Source organism: Ranitomeya imitator, chromosome 2 (genome assembly GCF_032444005.1).
Source record: "Ranitomeya imitator isolate aRanImi1 chromosome 2, aRanImi1.pri, whole genome shotgun sequence".
Classification (NCBI taxonomy): domain Eukaryota; kingdom Metazoa; phylum Chordata; class Amphibia; order Anura; family Dendrobatidae; genus Ranitomeya; species Ranitomeya imitator.
In genome coordinates, this window is record NC_091283.1 from 570,904,514 (window position 1) to 570,927,908 (window position 23,395).

The 23,395-nt window shown below is 47.0% G+C and overlaps 1 protein-coding gene across 1 annotated transcript in view; it reads left to right on the forward strand.

Annotated features, from left to right (window-relative positions):
- The window catches only part of LOC138665014 (proton channel OTOP2-like), a 212,007-nt gene that overhangs the window by 162,767 nt on the left and 25,845 nt on the right, over positions 1 to 23,395 (forward strand). Inside the window, exon 4 of the mRNA XM_069752141.1 lies at positions 10,585 to 10,724. Within this exon, the coding sequence (XP_069608242.1) occupies positions 10,585 to 10,724 (140 nt within the window). The remainder of the gene's footprint in view (positions 1 to 10,584; positions 10,725 to 23,395) is intronic.

Below are 23,395 nucleotides of genomic sequence, written 5' to 3' on the forward strand. Positions count from 1 at the left end.
GCGGACCGTGTCTCTGTGTGCCAAACACGGAGACATGTCAGTGTTCGTGGGAGCGCACGGATTACACGGACATGTAAAACATGTACCGCACACGGACGTTGTCAGTGTGCAGTCCGTGTGCTGTGCAGGAGACAGCGCTACAGTAAGCGCTGTCCCCTCCACTGGTGCTGAAGCCGCCATTGATATTTTCTCTACAGCAGCGTTTGCCGTAGAGAAGATATGAATATTCCTTTTTTTTTTTAAGTTTCTCATGTTTAAAATAAAGCTTCATGTCCCCAGCCCCCTCCCACCCCCTGTGCGCCCCCCGCTGTTCTTAAAATACTCACCCGGCTCGCTCCCTCACTGGCGCTGCTTCCTGTCCTGGCCACACCTTCTACTGTATGAGCGGTCACGTGAGGCCGCCGATTACAGTCATGAATATGCGGCTCCACCTCCCATAGGGGTGGAGCCGCATATTCATTACTGTAAATGAGCGTCCCCACGTGACCGCATACAGTAGAAGGTGCGGCCAGGACAGGAAGCAGCGCCAGCCAGCGAGGGAGCCGGGTGAGTATTTTAAGAACAGCGGGCGGGCGCACAGGGGGTGGGAAGGGGGTGGGGACATGGAGCTTTATTTTAAACACGAGAAACTTAAAAAAAGGAATATTCATATCTTCTCTACAGCAAACGCTGCTGCAGAGAAGATATCAATGGCGGCTTCAGCACCAGATGCTGGTGCGTGTGGTACCCAGCACGGTGCGTGTGGTACCCAGTGGGCACACGGGTGGCACACATGTGCCGCCCGTGTGCCACACTGATGTGCCACAGAAACGCACGGGCACACGGACACGGATAATTCCGGTACCGATTTTTCCGGTACCGGAATTATCTGGACGTGTGAGACTGCCCTAAGAAACAGGGAAGAGTAGGTGGAATCTGTTCACCTGGTATAGTGGTGCAGGTCAGTCTCAACTCTGATGAGAGTACTAGTGATGTGGTATTCCTCATATAACCTGATGTTACAACTGTTGAAGCCGATACAACGACTAATTAAAACAACTGCAAAGCAAAAAAATAAGAAAAAAAACATTGTGGTGTTCGCTGATGAAGACAAGGATGAGAAGGTGTTAAAAAACAACTAACATTTATTAAAAGACAGCAACGCATTTTAAAATCGAACTGATTTCTTCCTCAGGCTATTATACAAACAAGTATATAAAACAACTTATAAAGGAAGCCATGATCCAAGGAAATTACATGTTCACCCACTATTGAGTATCAAAACATTTACACAGAGTGAAACAACATGTGAATAATTTATAATTATAATACAAATAAGGAACTGAAAATTATATGTACAATCTCTAGATGAAATACACATACTTGGCATGTTATGAAAGGGGTTAGTAATAGTTGTCTGAGGAATGTTTGCCACGCTGACTGAACTTGGACATGCAACTTATCAAGGTCCCCTGCTGGCAGCTCATTTTTCAATTGTCGCAATTGGTAGTTATCTGCCAGATGTGATTGATGAGAGACAAGTCTGGCGATGCTGCGGATGTAGTCACATAAGCCGTGATTCTCAGAGCTCCTGTCCATTAGTCACACACAGTGCCTTGAAAGAGTATTCATACCCCATGAACTTTTACCCATTTATTCAGGTTACACTCACAAGCTTAAATGTATTTCATTGAGATTTTATGTGATATACCAACAAAAAGTAGCAAGTATTTGTGAAGTGTAAAGGAAATGGTACAAGTTTTCGAAATATTATAAAAATATTAGTATGGAAATTGTGACGTGCATTTGTATTCAACTCCCCCCCCCCCTCCTGAGTTAATACATTGTAGGACCACCTTTTGTTGCAATTACTGCTGCAAATCTTTTGAGATATGTCTCTACCAGCTTTGAACACCTAGAGGCTGAAATTTGTGCCAATTCTTCTTTGCAAACTAAGGGTACCGTCACACTATACGATTTACCTACGATCACGACCAGCGATATGACCTGGCCGTGATCGTAGGTAAATCGTAGTGTGGTCGCTGGGGAGCTGTCACACAGACAGCTCTCCAGCGACCAACGATGCCGAGGTCCCTGGGTAACCAGGGTAAACATCGGGTAACTAAGCGCAGGACCGCGCTTAGTTACCCGATGTTTACCCTGGTTACAAGCGTTAAACTAAAAAAAACCAAACAGCACATACTTACATTCTGGTGTCCGTCAGGTCCCTTGCAGTCTGGTTCCCGCACTCAGTGACTGCCGGCCGTAAAGTGAAAGTGAAAGCACAGCCGCTGTGCTCTGCTTTCACTTTACGGCCGGCAGTCACAGTGCGGGAAGCAGACGGCAAGGGACCTGACGGACACCAGAATGTAAGTATGTGCTGTTTGTTTTTTTTTAGTTTAACGCTTGTAACCAGGGTAAACATCGGGTAACTAAGCGCGGTCCTGCGCTTAGTTACCCGATGTTTACCCTGGTTACAAGCGAACGCATCGCTGGATCGCATCGCTAGATCGGTGTCACACACACCGATCTAGCGATGACAGCGGGAGATCCAGCGATGAAAGAAAGTTCTAAACGATCTGCTACGACGTACGATTCTCAGCAGGATCCCTGATCGCTGCTGCGTGTCAGACACAGCGATATCGTAACGATATCGCTGGAACGTCACGAATCGCACCGTCGTAGCGATCGAAATGTTATAGTGTGACGGTACCCTTACTCTAGCTTACTGAGATTGGATGGATAATGTCTGGGAACAGCAATTTTCATGTCTTGCCAGTTGCCACAGATTCTTAATGTGGTTTAGGGCTAGCCTTTGACTGGGCCATTTAAGCACATGAATATGATTTAATCTAGACCTTTCCAATGTAGCTCTGGAAGTATGTTTAGGGTCATTGTCATGATAGAACGTGATACTATGCCCCAGTCTCATCATTTGCAGCCTCTAATAGGATTTCCTCCAAGATTGCCTTTTATTTAGCTCCATCCATCTTCCTATCAACTCTGACTAGCTTCCCTGTCCCTGCTGAATTATGCTGCAACCACCATTTGTGACGGTGCAGATGATGTTTTCAGGGTGATGTGCAGTGTTAGTTTTCTACCAGAGGAGCGAGGAACTGTTGGTGAGGTCCAGGTGCCCCTGTATGGATGGCGTATGGAGATTGAAGATGGGTTGCCGGTTGGAGCTTGATACATGTGCTAATGATGTGATCGCTATTGTCTGCATGTGAGAAATTATCTTAAAGGGAACCTGTCACCAGGTTTGGCCGATACGAGTTACTGCCACCCCTTTTCTGGGCTTATATACAGCATTCTATAATGCTATAGATAAGCCCCCGATCCGACCTGCAACAGAAGAAATTAACTTTTATTATACTCATCTGGGGGTGGTCCGGTCCAATGGGTGGCATTCTTCTTGGTCCGGCACCTCCCATCTCCTTGCGATCCCCATCTTCCTGCTTTCTTCATGTGGATGACATATTCATGTGTCATCCACACAGGGATTATAGAATGCTGTATATAAGCCTTGAAAGGGAGTGGCCATAATTCGGATTGGCCAAACCTGGTGACAGGTTCACTTTAAGGAGTGCTGTTGCCAGCTGGAGTGGGAGACTTGTGCTGTGGTCATGGTATGGAGCATGGACTGTGACTACAGACTATACTGGTGGGAGATACAAAAGCTGTCGGCCAACCAAAAGATGGGAGACAATGGGTATAACCTGGTATGGGGGCAGTGGAATTTTCAGCCCCAGGATAGGATCGTGTGGACTGGGGACATTGCATTGTGACCATCTATCTGGAAATGCTGCAAGACCATGGATGTAAGGAATAAAAATAGTTGCATTGTTAACCTGCCTAAGTGATGATTACAACCCACAAACTCAAATCTTTGTAGTGAGCTGGCCGGCTGTGACTGTTCTGTTATCATTGACATAGAATCTGTGACAGACACTGCCCCCGTGTGGCCAGAAGTTATACCTATGCCAAATGTGATTACAGAGGGACAAACTGTATTGGCAAAACTTCCCCCTGTGATGTCATGTGAACAGGAAGGGGAGGAAAAGAGAAAGCCCGGGAAACTGGTGTGTGCAGAGAGAGGTCTGTGTCTGCTGGCGTCCTCCTGTAGATGCGATATAGAAGATTGCCTGGATGACCGCTATCTCTTGGAAGCCGACATCCAGATTGTTCCCAGCTCCCACACTGCGGAGCACCCAACGGTGACATCTTCACAGATCCTGGAGCCCATGAACTGTAAGCGGGTCCTCTGTTGAGAGGCCGAACATTCCACCCTTACCTGTTGAACCCCAAGGACTACAGTCTGGACCTGAGAGACGGAGTTTTGTTCAATCCCTGTTGTTTTTCTCTTCGGCTGGAGCGTCCCCCTGCAGTGACAGACAGGGCTGCGACGTGGGAAGATAACCTCCTGGAACAAAGGAACTGGTAACGTGTGGATAGGGAAAGTGAGGGACAGTTTGTTATTACACGTTATCTCTGTGAATAGGCATATTTTGTACTGTATATTATTGTGTTCCGCTGTGTTAAAGAAAATGTATAACAGTAAAGATACGGTTGTTAAAATAGAATCTGAGTGTGGAAGTTTTGCTGGGCCAGATCATGGATATACATGGGCGACCTTGCCCTCGGTCACTTCATCTGGCGTAGTCGGCAGGATCTGTGCCCAGCAGGATTCCCACCCAGTGTACAGTCAGAAATCGCCGCCGGTGTCCATTGTAAACCAGGTCAGGAAGTTTGGCGGGCAAAACTACCCCGTACCAGAATGGGCAGAACAAGTGCGGATACTGGGAGAAATGTATAATATTGACCCTAAGACCTTGGCAGAAATGGCGGTACTGACGCTAGAGGGGGCGGCATGGACGACAGTCAGACTGGAGACGGTCAGGGGGCAGCGTACGTTGGAGGACTTGGTGCGGGTGCTGGAAAAGACCTATGGACCTACTACGTACCAGGGAACACTGCGATACCTGTTCTTTAGACGGACACAGCTTGAATGGGAAGACATCCCTACCCCTGCTCGCCTGACTGAAGCGTCTGAACCCCTTACCTCCTCGACTGACTTACCGACTGGGGCAGAGAGTGGGGTGACTGATCGGGAAGAGAGGTTAGCACCCGTTAGGCGGACAACGAGGACCACCGCAGGAGTGCCCCCGGGACAGTCCTACAGAGACCAATATGTGTGGCCCTTTTCGCAGCCGGGTCCTACAACCTCCACAGCCATCGCCGCCCTGGAGACAGTCGTTGACAGGGACTGCCAACCTTTAAGCGTGTAGTGAGCTGGCCGGCTGTGACTGTTCTGTTATCATTGACATAGAATCTGTGACAGACACTGCCCCCGTGTGGCCAGAAGTTATACCTATGCCAAATGTGATTACAGAGGGACAAACTGTAGAAAATAGCTTAGAATATGGCACCAAATAGAAAGGGATTTAGAAGAAAATTTTGTTTCACTGGGGACCACCACCTTAAGTTCCATTGCAGGGTACATTAAGTAATAATTTAAGGGTTATTCCCCAAATCACAATGTAGTCTTATAATTAAGTACACATATACATACCTCCCAACTTTTGAAGAAGAGAAAGAGGGACAAAGGTTTAGGCTACGCCTCTGACCACACCCATTTCACAACTAGTCACACCCATATCCACATCCCAACCACACCCATTTAGTACTGCTAATCACACTGTTTCATAAACAATAATTATAAACATAAATATATGGCCACACAGTGCTCCATACTGTATAATGGCCACACATGATGCTCCATATTGTATAATGACCACACAGTGCTCCATACTGTATAATGGCCACACATGATGCTCCATATTTTATAATGGCCCCACATGATACTCAATACTGTATAATGGCCACACAGTGCTCCATACTGTATAATGGCCACACAGTGCTCCATACTGTATAATGGCCACACATGATGCTCCATACTGTATAATGCCACACATAGTGCTCCATATTGTATAATGGCCACACAGTGCTCAATACTGTATAATGGCCACACAGTGCTCCATACTGTATAATGGCCACACAGTGCTCCATACTGTATAATGGCCACACAGTGCTCCGTACTGTATAATGGCCACACAGTGCTCCATACTGTATAATGGCCACACATGGTGCTCCATACTGTATAATGGCCACACATAGTGCTCCATACTGTATAATGTCCCCACATGATGCTCAATACTGTATAATACCCACACATGATGCCCCACACTGTATAATGGCCACATATGATGCTCCATACTGTATAATGGCCATACATGATGTTCCATACTGTATAATGGCCCCACACGATGCTCCATACTGTATAATGGCCACACAGTGCTCCATACCGTATAATGGTCCCACATGATGCTCCATACTGTATAATGGCCACACATAGTGCTCTAAACTGTATAATGGACACAAATGATGCTCCATACTGTATAATGGCCACACATAGTGCTTCTTACTGTATAATGACCCCACATATTGCTCAATACTGTTTAATAGCCACACATGATGCCCCACACTGTATAATGGCCACACATGTTGCTCCATACTGTATAATGGCCACACATGATGCCCCATACTGTATAATGACCACACAATGCTCCATACTGTATAATGGCCACAAATAGTGCTCCATACTGTATAATGGCCTCACATGATGCTGTGTACAGTATCCTGGTCACACGTGATGCTCCATACAGCATAATGGGCCCACAGGATGCTGGGTGCAGTATAATGGCCCCACATGATGCTGGGTACAGTATAATGGCCCCACATGGTTACCCCACCCCCATCATTGCCTTCTCCATCACCACACACACACACATACACATACACCTTTCACCGCACACCCTCGCAGCAGCCGACAGCTTCCACTCCCACGGTGTTGAATGATGTCATCCAGCCGTGCCGCTGACTGCTCACATCGCTGCAGCTCCGGTATGCCACTAATTAAGACCTCTCCGTGTCTCTTGTGCCAGTCAGTGTCAGAGCGAGGAGCCATATCTGCTCTGTACACCTCGTACACACGCGGCTACGCTCCGTACACACGTCTCCGTTCCATACACCTCGCACACACGACTGAGCTTCGTACACCTCGTACACACACGGCTCTGCTCCGTACACCTTGAACACACACAGCTCTGCTCCGTACACCTCGAACACACACGGCTCCACTCCGTACACTTTGCACACACACGGCTCCGCTCCGTACACTTCATACACTGTTGTGAATTCTGTGGCAGAGCTCCCTCCTGTGGTCACAAGTGGTACTTCGGCTGATTCTCTCTGGGAGCTTCCGTTTGTGGAGGAAAGTGGTACTGCGGCTTCTGAGTTTCCTCCCTCAGGTGATCTGGTGAGGTCATTAGGTGCTTCTCTACTTAACTCCACCTAATGCTTTGATCCATGCTTCCTGTCAATGTTCCAGTGTTGGACTTGTTTTTCCCTGGATCATTCCTGTGGCCTGCTGCTCTGCATAGCTAAGTTCTTCTTTGCTATTTGTTTGCTATTTTTTCTGTCCAGCTTGTCTAATTGTTTTGCTAGAAGCTCTGGGACGCAAAGGGTGTACCTCCGTGCCGTTAGTTCGGTACGGAGGGTCTTTTTGCCCCTTTGCGTGGTTTTCTTTAGGGTTTTGTGTAGACCGCAAAGTTATCTTTCCTATCCTCGCTCTGTTAAGAAAGTCGGGCCTCACTTTGCTGAATCTATTTCATCCCTACGTTTGTCTTTTCATCTTAACTCACAGTCATTATATGTGGGGGGCTGCCTTTTCCTTTGGGGTATTTCTCTGAGGCAAGGTAGGCTTATTTTCTATCTTCAGGCTAGTTAGTTTCTCAGGCTGTGCCGAGTTGCATAGGCAGAGTTAGGAGCAATCCACGGCTGCCTCTAGTGTTATTTGGAGAGGATTAGGGATTGCGGTCTGCAGAGTTCCCACGTCTCAGAGCTCGTTCTATTACTTTGGGTTATTGTCAGATCACTGTATGTGCTCTGACCGCTATGTCCATTGTGATACTGAATTGCCTATCACAACAGTACACACACAGCTCTGCACTGTACACTTCGCACACACACGGCCAACAACAACAACTTTTGGGATCCAATTTCTCCCGTTACCCTTGTGAAAATACAATATTGGGGCCTAAAAAAATCATTTTTGAGGAAAAAAATGATTTCTTATTTTCACGGTTCTGTGTTATAAACTTTAGTGAAACACTTGGGGGTTAAAAATTCTCACAACACATCTAGATAAGTTCCGTGGGGGGTTTAGTTTCCAAATTAGGGGAGTTTCTACTGTTTAGGCACATCAGGGGCTCAGCAAACGCAACATGATGCAAGAGACCAATCCATCTAAGTCTGCATTCCAAAACGGCGCTCCTTCCCTTCCGAGCTCTGCCATGCGCCCAAACAGTGGTCCCCCCACATATGGGGTATCAGCGTACTCAGGACAAATTGTGCAACAACCGTTGGGGTCCACCTTCTCCAGACACCCTTGGGAAAATTAAAAAATGGTGGCTAAAATATAATTTTTGCGGGGGAAAAAATGTTTTTTTTATTTTCACTGCTCTACGTTATAAACTTTAGTGAAACAATTGGGGGTTCAAAGTGCTTACCACATATCTAGATAAAATCCTTTGGTGGTCTAATTTCCAAAATGGGATCACTATTGGGGGTTTCCACTGTTTAATCACATCAGGGGATCTCCAAATGCGATATGGCGTCCGATTTCAATTCCAGCCAATTCTACATTGAAAAAGCTGAAAAGGTCAAACGGCGCTCCTTCCCTTTCGAGCTCTGCCATGCGCCCAAACAGTGGTTTATCCCCACATATAGGGTATCAGTGTATTCACGACAAATTGCACAACAACTTTGGGCATCTACTTTCTCCTGTTACCCTTGGGAAAATAAAAATTTGGAGGTGAAAAGATAATTGTTTGGGAAAAAATATGATTTTTTATTTTCACGGCTCTATGTTATAAACTTCTGTGAAGCACTTGGTGGTTCAAAGTACTCACCACACATCTAGTTAAGTTCCTTGGGGGGTCTAGTTTCCAAAATGGTGTAACTTGGAGGTTTCCAGTGTTTAGGCACATCAGGGGCTCTCCAAACGCAACATGGCGTCAGATCTCATTTCCAGCCAATTGTGCATTGAAAAAGTCAAACAGCGCTCCTTCCCTTCTGAGCTCTGCCGTACGCCCAAACAGTGGTTTACCCCCACCTATGGGGTATCGGCGTATTCAGGACAAATTGCACAACAACTTTGGTTGTCTAATTTCTCCTGTTACCCAAGGGAAAAAAAATTTGGGGTGAAAAGATATTTTTTGTAGAAAAAAATGATTTTTTTATTTTCATGGCTCTATGTTATAAACTTCTGTGAAGCACTTAGGGGTTCAAAGTGCTCACCACACACCTAGATACGTTCCATGGGGGGTCTAGTTTCCAAAATGGTGTCACTTGTGGGGGGTTTCCACTGTTTAGGCACACCAGGGGCTCTCCAAATGCGACATTCCAGCCAATTCTGCATTGAAAAAGTCAAATAGTGCTACTTCCCTTCTGAGTTCTGCCATGTGCCCAAACAGTGGTTTACCCCCACATATGGCATATCAGCGTATTCAGGAAAAATTGCACAAATTCTGTGGTTCATTTTCTTTTTTTTACATTTGTGAAAATGAAAAAAAAAACTGGTTGTGAAATAAAATGTTTGTGAAATAAAGTTAAATGTTCATTTTTTCCATCCACATTGCTTCAGTTCCTGTGAAGCATATAAAGGGTAAATTAACTTCTTTAATGTGGTTTTGAGCACCTTGAGGGGCACAGTTTTTAGAATGGTGTCATTTTGGGGTATTTTCTGTCATGTACACCCCTCAAAATGAATTCAAATGTGAGGTGGTTCCTAAAAAAATGGTTTTATAAATGTTGTTGTAAAAATGAGAAATCGCTGGTCAATTTTTAACCCTCAGAACTTCCTATCAAAAAGAATTTTGTTTCCAAAATTGTGCTGATGTAAAGTAGACATGTGGGAAATGTTAGTTATTAACTATTTTGTGTGACATATCTCTCTGAGTTAAGGACATAAAAATTTAAAGTTTGAAAATTGTGAAATTTTAAATTTTTTTGCCATATTTCCATTTTTTTCATAAATAAACGCAAGTCATATCGAAGATATTTTACCAGTAACATGAAGTACAATATGTCACGAAAAAACATTCTCAGAATCAGGATCCGTTAAAGCGTTCCAGAGTTTTAACCTCATAAAGTGACAGTGGTCAGAATTGTCAAAATTGGCCTAGTCATTAAGCTGCAAATTGGCTCTGTCACATAGGGGTTAAGCGTTCCAGAGTTATCATGAAAATGAAAACAGGCTTTGGCAGGAAGGTGTTAAGGAAAATGGAATATTTTTTCTAATGTGATTCAATTCTGACGGGATTTTCCTCTTATCAATACTTTTATTAAAAACGTTTTACGTGTCAATGACCCTGTTATGTAAATATTCCTGTTTGAATATATTTTTAACATATGAATCTATAATAGCTAATGATTGTAAATTATTTAACTTAATGTACTTTCTCATATTTTCATCATCCACAGGTGTTTTCTGCTAGTCTTGCTGACAATTAATCTGACTATATGGATCTATGCAGTTGCGGAAGAGTCCATACATCACACACTTGAACTAAAGAGGCAGCTAAATTTTACTAAAGAAACTAATAGCAGCATAAATAATCAAGGTACTCAAATCTTTAGGCCACATTCGGATGTGGCATAACTGCCATGGCTTGTCACTGTGGAAATACAATACAGTAGTTTGTGATTTATAGTACAGTGCTGTGCAAAAGTTTTAGGCAGGTGTGTAAAAAAGTATGCAAAGTAAGATTACTTTAAAAAATAGAAGTGTTAATCATTTATTTGCTCAATTAATAAAATACTAAGTGAAAGAACAAAAGAGAAATGTAAATGACATCAATATTTGGTATTATCATCCTTTGCCTTCAAAACAGTATAAATTACTCTAGATACACTTGCACACAGTTTTTTCAATAAGACTGCAGGGATCTTGTTCCAAATATCTTTGAGAGCTGACCACAGATCTGTTGATGTAAGCTTTCACAAATTCTTCTGTCTCTATAAGTAACTACAGAGAGACACAATGATGTTGAGGTCAAGTCTCTGTGGAGGTCAAATCATCACATTTCAAGGACTTATTGTTCTTCTTAATTCTGAAGATTGTTCTTAACATTGGTTGTATGTTGTGGTTGTTGTCTTGCTGCAGAATTTATTTGGAGCCAATCAGACACCTTCTAAATGGTATATCATTAACTGTATTGGTGTTCATAGTATGCCGATATTATCTAAGGTCTGCAGTAGAGCAGGGAGACATGATCTCCCTACTCTATCTCTCTCCATTCTGTAGACCACCGATCTCTTTATGCAGGGTGATGCAAGGACAGTTTCAGCCAGGACTCTGATGTCCACTGTGTGAACCGCCGCCTTACAGGTGGACTCATCAGGAAGATCCTGGATTAAGTGAATATATGATGCTTTTTATTTTCATTAAAACATGTGGTGTGACTGTGGGGGCATCATAAAGTATGGGGCCCTCATACAGTGTGGTAGCTACTGTGAGGGGCCCTCATACACTGTGGAGGCTACTGTGGGGGGCTCTTATTCAGTTTGGGAGCTACTGTACAGGCTCTCATACATTGTGGGGGTTTCTGTGTGGGGTCCCTTTTATAATCTAGTGACTAGTGTTGAGCATTCCGATACCGCAAGTATCGGGTATCGGCCGATACTTGCGGTATCGGAATTCCGATACCGAGATCCGATACTTTTGTGGTATCGGGTATCGGTATCGGATCAATAGGGATGTGTAAAACAAAGAATTAAAATAAAAAATATTGATATGCTCACTACCCGGCGGCCCCTGGACATCATGCTGGTAACCGGCCGGCTTCTTTGTTTAAAATGAGCGCCTTTAGGACCTGAGAATGACGTCGCGGCTTCTGATTGGTCGCGTGCCGCCCATGTGACCGCCACGCGACCAATCAGAAGCCGCGACGTCATTCTCATTCACAAAACTCCTAATTCTAGGAATTAAGGACCTGTGAATGACGTCGCGGCTTCTGATTGGTCGCATGCCGGTCACATGGGCGGCACGCGACCAATCAGAAGCCGCGACGTCATTCGCAGGTCCTAAAGGCGCTCATTTTAAACAAAGAAGCCGGCCGGTTACCAGCGTGATGTCCAGGGGCCGCCGGAGAGGTGAGCATATCAATATTTTTTATTTTAATTCTTTATTTTACACCTCACTATGGATCCCAGGGCCTGAAGGAGAGCTTCCTCTCCTTCAGACCCTGGGAACCATCAGGATACATTCCGATACTTGATGTCCCATTGACTTGTATTGGTATCGGATATCGGTATCGGCGATATCCGATATTTTTCGGGTATCGGCCGATACTATCCGATACCGATACTTTCACGTATCGGACGGTATCGCTCAACACTACTAGCGACTACTGTGGGAGCCTCATACGGTGTGGGGCCTCCATAAAATGTGGGGGGCCATTATATTATGTGTGAGCTAATGTGGGGGCCATTATAAAGTTTGAGGCCTACCGTGGGGGCCATCATACAATGTGGGGACTACTGTGAAGGCCATTATACAGTGTAAGACATAATGCAGGGGCTATGCATTATATGCCATTATACAGTTTGAGGGCTACTGTGGTAGGCACACATACAATATTGGAACACTCATAAAGTGTGGGGACTACTGTGGGAGCCATTATGCAGTGTGGGTGCCTTTATACAGAGTAGGGGCTACTATGGGAGCCATTAAACAGTTTGGGGGCTACTGTGTAAGCCTGTATACAGTATAGAGGCTCTTATACACTGTGGGGGCTGTTATAAAGTATGAGTGCCATCAGACAGTGTGAGGACTTGTGTGGGGTTCATTATACTGTGTATCGGAGGAGCAGTGGGGATATCATACTGCGTAAAGGGGAGCTGTGGGCCCATTATACTGTGTATAAGGGAGACAGTGTCCATCATACTGTGCATAGGGGATCTGTAGGCTCAACATATTGTGTACAAAGGAGGTGTAGGTCCATCATACTGTGTATTGGAGAGCTGTGAGACCATCATACTGTGTATAGGAGAGCTGGGGGACATCATCCTTTGCAGGGGCGGATTATCAGAGGGTCAATATGGGCGGTAGCCCAGGGCCCAGTGGTCTTGGGGGGCCCTGGGCTACCGCACAGATTGACCCTCTGATAATCATCTGTGAATGCCGGCGGCCGCCGCCGGCATTTATGTGCCCCCGCCGTACCCGGTGGGCAGAGAGAGGGGGCCCGCATCGGGCCCCTTCTCATCTGCTCACCGGGCCCCTTCCGGCGCTGCGGCGGTTTCCTATTGACGTGCGGGCGCGCGCCCGCACGTCAATAGTTAACAACAGCCGCCAGCCAATTGGAGGCTGGCAGCTGATGTCGGCCGCAGGCGCACACGTCGCCGGCGTCTGACTTCATTGTCAGTCGCCGGCGAGTGTGCTCTGTTGGAGGGAGCTCACCGCTGGAGCGCGGACAGGTGAGGAGACTTTGTTTTTTTTGTTTTTTTTTATAACGGTGGACACACTGAGGGCAATGCTGGAGGACACTGGCGCAGATTGCTGGAGGACACTGGGGCAGATTGCTGGAGGACACTGGGGCAATGCTGGAGGACACTGGGGCAATGCTGGAGGACACTGGGGCAATGCTGGAGGACACTGAGGCAGATTGCTGGAGGACACTGGGGCAGATTGCTGGAGGACACTGGGGCAGATTGCTGGAGGACACTGGGGCAGATTGCTGGAGGACACTGAGGCAGATTGCTGGAGACACTGGGGCAGATTGCTGGAGGACACTGGGGCAATGCTGGAGGACACTGGGGCAATGCTGGAGACACTGGGGCAATGCTGGAGGACACTGGGGCAGATTGCTGGAGGACACTGGGGCAGATTGCTGGAGGACACTGGGGCAGATTGCTGGAGGACACTGGGGCAGATTGCTGGAGGACACTGGGGCAGATTGCTGGAGGACACTGGGGCAATGCTGGAGGACACTGAGGCAGATTGCTGGAGACACTGGGGCAGATTGCTGGAGGACACTGGGGCAGATTGCTGGAGGACACTGGGGCAGATTGCTGGAGGACACTGGGGCAGATTGCTGGAGGACACTGGGGCAGATTGCTGGAGGACACTGAGGCAGATTGCTGGAGACACTGGGGCAGATTGCTGGAGGACACTGGAGCAATGCTGGAGGACACTGGGGCAATGCTGGAGGGCACTGGGGCAATGCTGGAGGACACTGGGGCAGATTGCTGGAGGACACTGGGGCAGATTGCTGGAGGACACTGGGGCAGATTGCTGGAGGACACTGGGGCAGATTGCTGGAGGACACTGGGGCAATGCTGGAGGACACTGGGGCAATGCTGGAGGACACTGAGGCAGATTGCTGGAGACACTGGGGCAATGCTGGAGACACTGGGGCAATGCTGGAGGACACTGGGGCAGATTGCTGGAGACACTGGGGGTAATATGCTGGACACACTGGGGCAGATTGCTGGACACACTGGGGCAGATTGCTGGACACACTGTCTGGGGGCAATGCTGGACACACTGGGGGCAATATGCTGGAGACACTGGGGCAGATTGCTGGACACTGGGGCAATATGCTGGACATACTGGGGCAGATTGCTGGACACACTGGGGGCAGGACTGGAGGCATGGGCAGAATGTAGACACGGGGCATGATTGGAGACACGGGGCAGAATGAAAGACATGGGGCAGGATTGGATCATGGGGCAGGATGGATATGATGGAGACATATGGGGTAGGATGTGGAGATCATATGGGGTAGAATGGATACTCATGAGGGCAGGATGCGAGAACATATGGCTGGAGCCAGGAATGAGACACACGGGGCCAGGATGTGGAATATTATTACCATAGGGGCTAATTAAGGGATATTATTACTGCAGTGATGTATTTATTTTATTTTTTGAGTATACTGTTTTAAATGGGGGTCGGTCCTGTTACTGTGCAGAGTGACACTATATCGCCTTTTTTTCTTCATGTGGTGTAATGTTGAAGTTGTGATAAATTAAGTAATGTGTTCTGCAAGCGGAGCTCTAGATAACTGTGTTATTTCCTGAAGAAACGAGTCCTGGCTGGAAGAAATGATGGCGATCTGTGCTGGATGAAAGATGAAGGACTTCACCTAGAGACGTCACTGGTGAGTCAGTGTTACCTATACACTGACACTATACACTGTATACTATATAGAGGTCCTGTGTATAATACCACCAGTGATCTCTGTATTACCTCTACACAGACACTGCATACTAAGTACAGATCTCCTGTGAATACTGGCACTTATGGTGACAGTATTGTGTTGTTGTTTTTTACTGATCAGTATTGTAGTATTCAGTCACTATGTGGTGGTAATATGTGGTCTGGAAATGGTGTTGTGGTATTTGTCCCTTGTATGTGATATTTGGTCACCAAGTGGTGGTAATATGTGGTCTTGACATGGTGCGGTGGTATTTGTTCCTTGTATGTGATATTATTCGATCACTGTGGTTGTAATTTGTGGTCTGGTCATGGCGCGGTGGTATTTGTTCCTTGTATGTGATATTATTCAATCACTGTGGTTGTAATTTGTGGTCTGGTCATGGTGCGGTGGTATTTGTTCCTTGTATGTGATATTATTGGTCAAAATATACCTAAATTGTATTGCAGATTTTAACAAAAATTTAATAGGTTACAGTAGAGTAGGGCCCGGCCATTTTTCTGGAATAATCTGGTTCGGGTATATCATGACCCCCGTCACATGACCCCCGTCACATGACCCCCGTCACATGACCGGGGGGCCACAGTGTCTGAACAGCCCGGGGCCATGGCTACCCTTAATCCACCCCTGATCCTTTGTTTAGGGGAGCTGTGGGTCCATCATACTGTGTATAGGGAGCTGTGAGCCCATCATACTGTGTATGGCATACATTTGGGCCCATCATAGTGTGTACAAGGGAAATGTGGGATCTTCATACTGTGTATAGGAGAGATGTGGACCCATCATACTGTGTATAGGGAACCTGTGGGTCTAGCATACTGTGTGTAAGGGAGCAATAGGCCAATCATACTGTGTACAGGAGAGCTGTAGGCCAATCATACTGCGCATAAGGGCACTGTGGGCCCATCATACTATGTATAAGGGACCTGTGGGCCTATCATATTTTATATAAGGGAGCTGTACTGTGTATAGGGAAGCTGCAAGCCCATCATACTGTGTGTAGGGGAGCTGTTATATAGATGTTATATAAATGTTATATAAATGTTATATAGACACTTAGGAAGCACTATTTGGGCACTCAGAGTTTTGTAAATGTCAAAGGTGCACATGAGCATTACAACTTTCTAGGGGCAAAATGTGGACACTGTTTTCTAGGGCACCTGCCCAATGCATTAGTATATTCCAGGGGGTAATTTTACCATCTAGAGAGCAGAAAGGATGCATTTTAATTTGTAATTCTAAGTTCACATTAGCGTTTCTGTGCGCAGCGTATCATCTACATGCCAAAACGCATGCAAGCGCATGTTTACACAGCGTTTTTTAACTGCATGCTCTTATGTATGACGGACAAAAAATGCTGCTTGTGCATGCGTTTGTATGCACTTTTGCATGCGTCTGCATTGTTTATGCGCATGCGTACGCTATTTCCCAATGGGCGTGGCTTATGGGATTTCTATATATAGACACTGCACAGATTAAATCCTCTTCTTTTGATGCTGTATCCTCCTGCAGGATGAATCTTAGTGTGGAGTGCTTCAATCTGAATTTATCATTGAAATTGGCTTTTGCTGTGGCTTGTGAGGAAGAAAGGAGAAGAGAAAGACGGAGACGACGTCGTTGTCGCTATTGGCCACACCCCATTGTTGAAGTCCAAGAGAGCCGTGGAGCCTACCACTCATTGTACACCGAGCTTCATGAAAACCCGCAAAAGTTTTTTGAATACATGAGGATGCCTGAACAGAGCTTCGATAAATTGCTGCATCGTGTGCGAGGATCCATCACTAGGCAGGACAAGCAACGTCTTAGAGCAATTCCTGCTGAGGAACGTCTGTTGGTGACCCTAAGGAACATAATTTTAAAAAAGAAACACCTGTCATTAATATACTTGTTATAAAAGCCATATACTGATTTTTTTCCCCATTTTCTTTTCCTCAAATTTCTGGCTACCGGAGAGACCTTAAGATCCTTACATTTTAAATTTTCGGATTGGACTGTCCACCCTTTCTGGCATTGTTGGAGACACCTGCCGTGATGTTCTGTATGCAGATTTCCTCCCCCAACCCACAACTGATCTGTGGCTGAAAAATGCAGAAAAAATCAAGGACATTTGTAACTTTCCAAACTGTGTGGGGGCTGTGGACGGCAAACACATTCAAATTCTAAAACCTGCAGGAAGTGGATCCGAGTACTTCAGTTATAAAAAATACTTTTCCATTGTTCTCATGGCGATTGCGGATGCTAAATGTCGATTTGATGACGTTGGCTCATTTGGATGAGGAAATGACTCACAGACTTTCAAAAACTCTGACATGGGATAACATTTGTTTGCTAATAATTTTAATTTTCCAGAGCCACAACCTCTTCCGAAAACTGAAGGACCGCCAATGCCATTTGTTGTTGGGAATGAGGCGTTTCAAATGTGTGCCAACCTCTTAAGGCCATACTCAAGTCAGGACTTGAATCACTTCAAAAGGATTTTCAACTACAGACTGACAGGGGCAGGAAGAACTGTGGAGTGTGACTTTGGTTTGCTGGCAGCTAAATAGCGGATTTTGAGAACACCAATCAATCTTAGGCTATGTGCACACGCTCTGGATTTTGCTGTGGATCCGCAGCAGATTTGACACTGCAGATCCGCAGCAGTTTTTCATGAGGTCTACAGTACCATGTAAACCTATGGAAAATAAAATCCGCAGTGCACATGCTGCAGAAAAAAATGCGCTGAAATGCAGCGGCTTATTTTCCACAGCATGTCAATTCTTTGTGCGGATTCCGCAGCGGTTTACATCAGCTCCACAATAGAAATTCGCAGGTGTAAAACCGCAGGTGGAATCCGCACAAAAACCACAGTAAATCTGCAGTAATTCCGCAGTAAATCTGCAGTGCGGTTTACCTGCGGATTTACCAAAAACAGTGCGGAAAATCCGGACATTATTCCGCAGCGTGTGCACATAGCCTTAAAATAGAGACAATTAATGAGGTTGTGAAAGGTGAGGTTTAATAATAAACACCTTAACTGTAACATCCGTTAATACTTCACTCAACAATGCACTCAACAATACACATGTTTAAATAAAGAGCTAAAGAAAACACAGTGAGACAGTTTTTGTGAATAAAAATAAATTTTTATTAACAAAAAGAAAAACAATTTAACATTTAAAAAAATAAATAAAATGTGATTACTTTTGGGTTCTGTGGGAGGGAGTTACATGGTGGACCTGGGGGTGTCAGGCTGTGATGGTAGGATTGGAGTTGTTGGGGAAGTAGGAGAAATGGAAGTGGCAGACAATTGGAGGATGGGGTCAGAAACATTGACAGAGGACACATTGGGGGAAGAGGACACATTAGGATTGGAAAACAAGTTGGAAGGGATTGACACATTGGATGGTAAATAACCAAGAGAAGGTGTGGACAGACTGGAATAAAAGACACATTCGGAGGTGAGGGTGGAGGGGTGGTTAATGTTTTTTAGGAGCTTTATGTTTCCTGGACTTTGTTTTGCTGCTTCCTCGGCCTTTTGCTTCCTGTTGCTGCGTGGTGGGAGTGGAAGTCTGGCCTGCTGCACTCGGCTGCATGGTAGAAGTGGAAGGCTGGGCTGCTGCACTCGGCTGCGTGGTATAAGAGGAAGGCTGGGCAGTTGCACTCGGCTGCATGGTGTAGCTGGGTACCGTTGGAACAGTCCTAATGTCCAGCAGTGGTTGTGGTGGTGGTGGATCGTGCCACTGATGCTGACCTGGAGCTTGTTGTCCTGTATGGAAAGAACTTTGTGCCTGCTGCTGATATCGGGACTGCTGCATGGCCTCGGTGTAAGCATCCTGACAGGCCTTCATCACATAGAGCTGGAGATCAGGACTAAGGTTTTCCATCACTCCCCGTTCTATAATGTCACGCTGGTCTATTAAGGTTGGCTTCCAGGCCGTCAAGGCATCTGTGGACGTCCTGGAAAAGTGTGTTCACGTGAGTAACCAAAACACACAAAAAAAAGAACAATGGACACCAATGTTAGGGCTAGCGGAACGCACCAAATAATAAGACAGATTGAGTATGGTGCGTTCGCAGCCCGGGGTCCACCGTGCAGAGATGGAACCTGCTGCCAAGTAATGACGGACTATATGGCGGTACTCATAAGTATACACACGTGGGTTAAACTTCACCCAGCGTGAAGGAAGCGATCCTGTTGCGTCACAGGACCGCGGTACCGCACATAGAGCGCGAGCAAGTAGTCAGCGAACGCAACCCCAACTAGGATTGAAGTCCGATTAGACCCTTGCTGGCACAACACCGCAACTGGGTGTGTAAGGAAACTATACAACAATATTAAGGCACAAGAGTGCATGCGGTGCCGCACTGACGAACGCCACTAACCACCCAGGCTTGGGTAAGGAAAGCACAAAGGAAGTGCACGGCGCCGTACTGGCGGTCACAGCAACTGGAGGCTGTAATGTGTGATTCGTGCAGTAGGATAAGTCGGGCGCTAGATAGCAGCCATACACCTTCCGCGAACAGACATTCAATAGGGTAGGGGTATCCAAGGACGACTTGCACTCACAACATACACACATTACCAATTGTACACTAGCGCATGGCCGTGCGGTCATGCGCAGTTTATATAGCTGCAGCACAGGAAGTGGCCACAGAAACTTTGCCCTTCCAAGACCTGCCAAGAGGACCAATGGAATGTGCTGCAGAGCCTGAGCACATGACCCTCGATCTCCAACGGGAGATCTTGCCCTGGGCATGCTCAGTGTGTGCAGACAAGGACTTAGTCCCAGAGAAGTCCGCTCGCTGCTGACCAGCACTGGCTTTAATGGCAGAAGCTGAAGAAGCAGCAGTAACTCTCTGTATAGAGTGAGACTGAGCAAGACGCTGGGACCGACGTCCCTGCTGAGCAGGCTCCACTGCGGCTGGATAAGAATGGGAGACCGCAGCGGAGATGGCTCGAGATTCCCCCTGTGCAGAAGCGGGAACTCGAGACCTAACAACCAATACTTACATTACAGACAGCAGTCAGGCAGCAGCACCAGGATGGCAGCAGCACCAGAAAGACGGCAGCAATAGGAAGGCAGCAGCACCAGGTAGACGGCAGCAGCATCAGGACATACAAACCAGCAGCACCAAGACGGCAGCACCAGGAAGATGGCGGCAGCACCAGGACCGGAGCAACAAACAGTCTACAAGGAAAAGAAAAAAATTAGTATGGAGTACATAGGACGGCAGCAGCAGGACCGGAGCAGCAAGCACTAGTGTTAAGCATTCCGATACCGCAAGTATCGGGTATCGGCCGATATTTGCGGTATCGGAATTCCGATACCGAGTTCCGATATTTTTGTGGTATCGGGATTAAGATTCATGTGTAAAATAAAGAATAAAAAAAAAATAATGATATGCTTACCCTCGGACGCGCCCTGGTTGTCACCGCTGCAACCGTCATGCTTCCGTTCCTAAGAATGAGCGCGTCATCGAAGGTCCTTAACGCGCTCATTCTTAGGAATGAGCGCGTTAATGACCTTCGTTGACGTCGCGGCTTGTGATTGGACGCGTGAGCGGTCACATGACCGCTCAGCGACCAATCACAAGCCGCGACGTCATCGAAGGTCCTTAACGCGCTCATTCTTAGACAGGGAAGCATGGCGGTTGCAGCGGTGACAACCAGGGCGCGTCCGAGGGTAAGTATATCAATATTTTTTATTTTTATTCTTTATTTTACACATGAATATGGATCCCAGGGCCTGAAGAAGAGTTTCCTCTCCTTCAGACCCTGGGAATCATAGAGGATACCTTCCGAAATTTGTGTCCCATTGACTTGTATTCGTATCGGATATCGGTATCGGCGATATCCGATATTTTTCGGATATCGGCCGATACCATCCAATACCGATACTTTCAAATATCGGACGGTATCGCTCAACACTAGCAAGCACTCTACTGAACCTCTAGCTATGCCTCTGACATGATGGATAAGTATATTTCATATTTCTGAGCATTGAGGACATTATTAATCATGGACAAATCCCCAATTCCATTTTCTGAATTACAACCACAAGCTTGCAAAGAGCTTCCTCCAAGCATTATTGTTCCCTGCAGATTCATATTATTGTACTGCTCTCCAGCCCTTCAGTGAACAATCTGCCTTTTTGTCACTGCCAAATATTTCAAATTTTGATTAATTGGCCCAAATATTCTACTGCCATTTTTCTGCACTGCATTTATTTATTTGTCATTGCAGTGTAGCTGGGCCTTGTTTCCATGTCAAAGTTATGGCTTTTTGGCCACAAATCTTTCTTGAAGTCCACTTCTGGCCAGATATTCTTCAAACAGTAGATGGGTGTAGCTGGGTCCCACTGGTTGCTGCCAGCTGATGGCACTGCTGAACATCTTTCGATTTTAAAGGGTAGTAAGCATGATGTGTCTTTCATCTGCTGCACCAATGAAAGTTGTCCATTTCTTGTTGTTTCTTAAATGGGCTAGAACAGCGCATCTTGGAACTGCGGTCTGCTTTGAAATCTGCCTAAGAGAGACCTTGCTAATGCAGTATAACCAGGGCTGCCATCATGACATTACTGCCCTAACTGGCGTATGGGGCCCGATCAGCAGAGGTGGCCCGCATCGGGTGCCTTCTCTTCTGCTGATTGAGCCCTAGCGGCAGGCTTTTGCTGGTGCAGTAACTGAACCTGATCGGGCCCGCACGGCAATAGGTAAAGCTGCCAGCCAATCAGAGGCTGGCAGTTGATGTCAGCGTCCCCTTTGCAGGTGTATGACGTCATTGTTATTCACCAGCGAGTGCGTGCTTGAAACGCCTGGAGGGATCATCGCTGAAGGAGCACAGCAAGGTAAGGAGAAAGGTTTTTTTTAATTTTTATTGAAAGCAGCCCAGGGCAGAAAGGAGACACGGGAGCAGGATGGGAGACACGGGGCAGGATGAGAGACATGAGGGGCAGGATGGGAGACACGGGGACAGGATGAGAGATAAGGGACAGAATGGAAACAAGAGGCATGATTGGAGACATGGGGTAGGATTGGAGACATGGGGGCAGGATTGGAGACATGGGGCAAGATTGGAGACACGGGGCAGGATTAGAGACACGGGGCAGGATTGGAGACACGGAGGCAGGATGGGAGACACGGGGGCAGGATGGGAGACACGGGGCAGGATGGGAGACACGGGGCAGAATAGAGACAAGAGGTCGAATGAAGACAGGGGGCAGGAATGGAGACATGGGAGCAAGATTGGAGACACGGGGGCAGGATTGGAGACATGGGGGCAGGTCCATGGAAGACACGGGGGAAGAATGGGAGACACGGGTGCACAATGGGAGACACAGGGGCAGGATGGGAGACACAGGGGGCAGGATGGGAGACACAGGGGCAGGATGAAGACACGGAGGCAGGATGGGAGACAAGGGGCAAGATTGGCGACACGGGGCAGGATTGGAGAAACCGGGGGCAGGATTGGAGACACGGGGGCAGGATTGGTGACACATAGGTAGGATGGGAGACACGGGGGCAGGATGGGAGACATGGGGCAGAATAGAGACAAGAGGCAGAATGAAGACAGGGGGTAGGATGGAGACACAGGGGCAGGATAGAGACACGAGAGCAGGATGAAGACACGGAGGCAGGATGGGAGACAAGCGGCAAGATTGGTGACACGGGCAGGATTGGAGACACGGGGCAGGATTGGAGACAAGGGGGCAGGATTGGAGACACAGGTAGGATGGGAGACACGGGGGCAGGATGGGAGACATGGGGCAGAATAGAGACAAGAGGCGGAATGAAGACAGGGGGCAGGAATGGAGACATGGGAGCAAGATTGGAGACACGGGGCAGGATTGACGACACGGGGCAGGATTGGAGACATGGGGCAGGATGGAAGACACGGAGGCAGAATGGGAGACAAGGGTGCACAATGGGAGACACGGGGGCAGGATGGGAGACACAGGGGGCAGGATGAGAGACATGAGGGCAGAATGTAGACAAGGGGCAGAATGGAGACGGGGCAGAATGGAGACAGGGGGCAGAATGCAGACAAGGGGCAGAAAGGTGTCATTGGGCAGGATGGAGACACGGGCAGGATA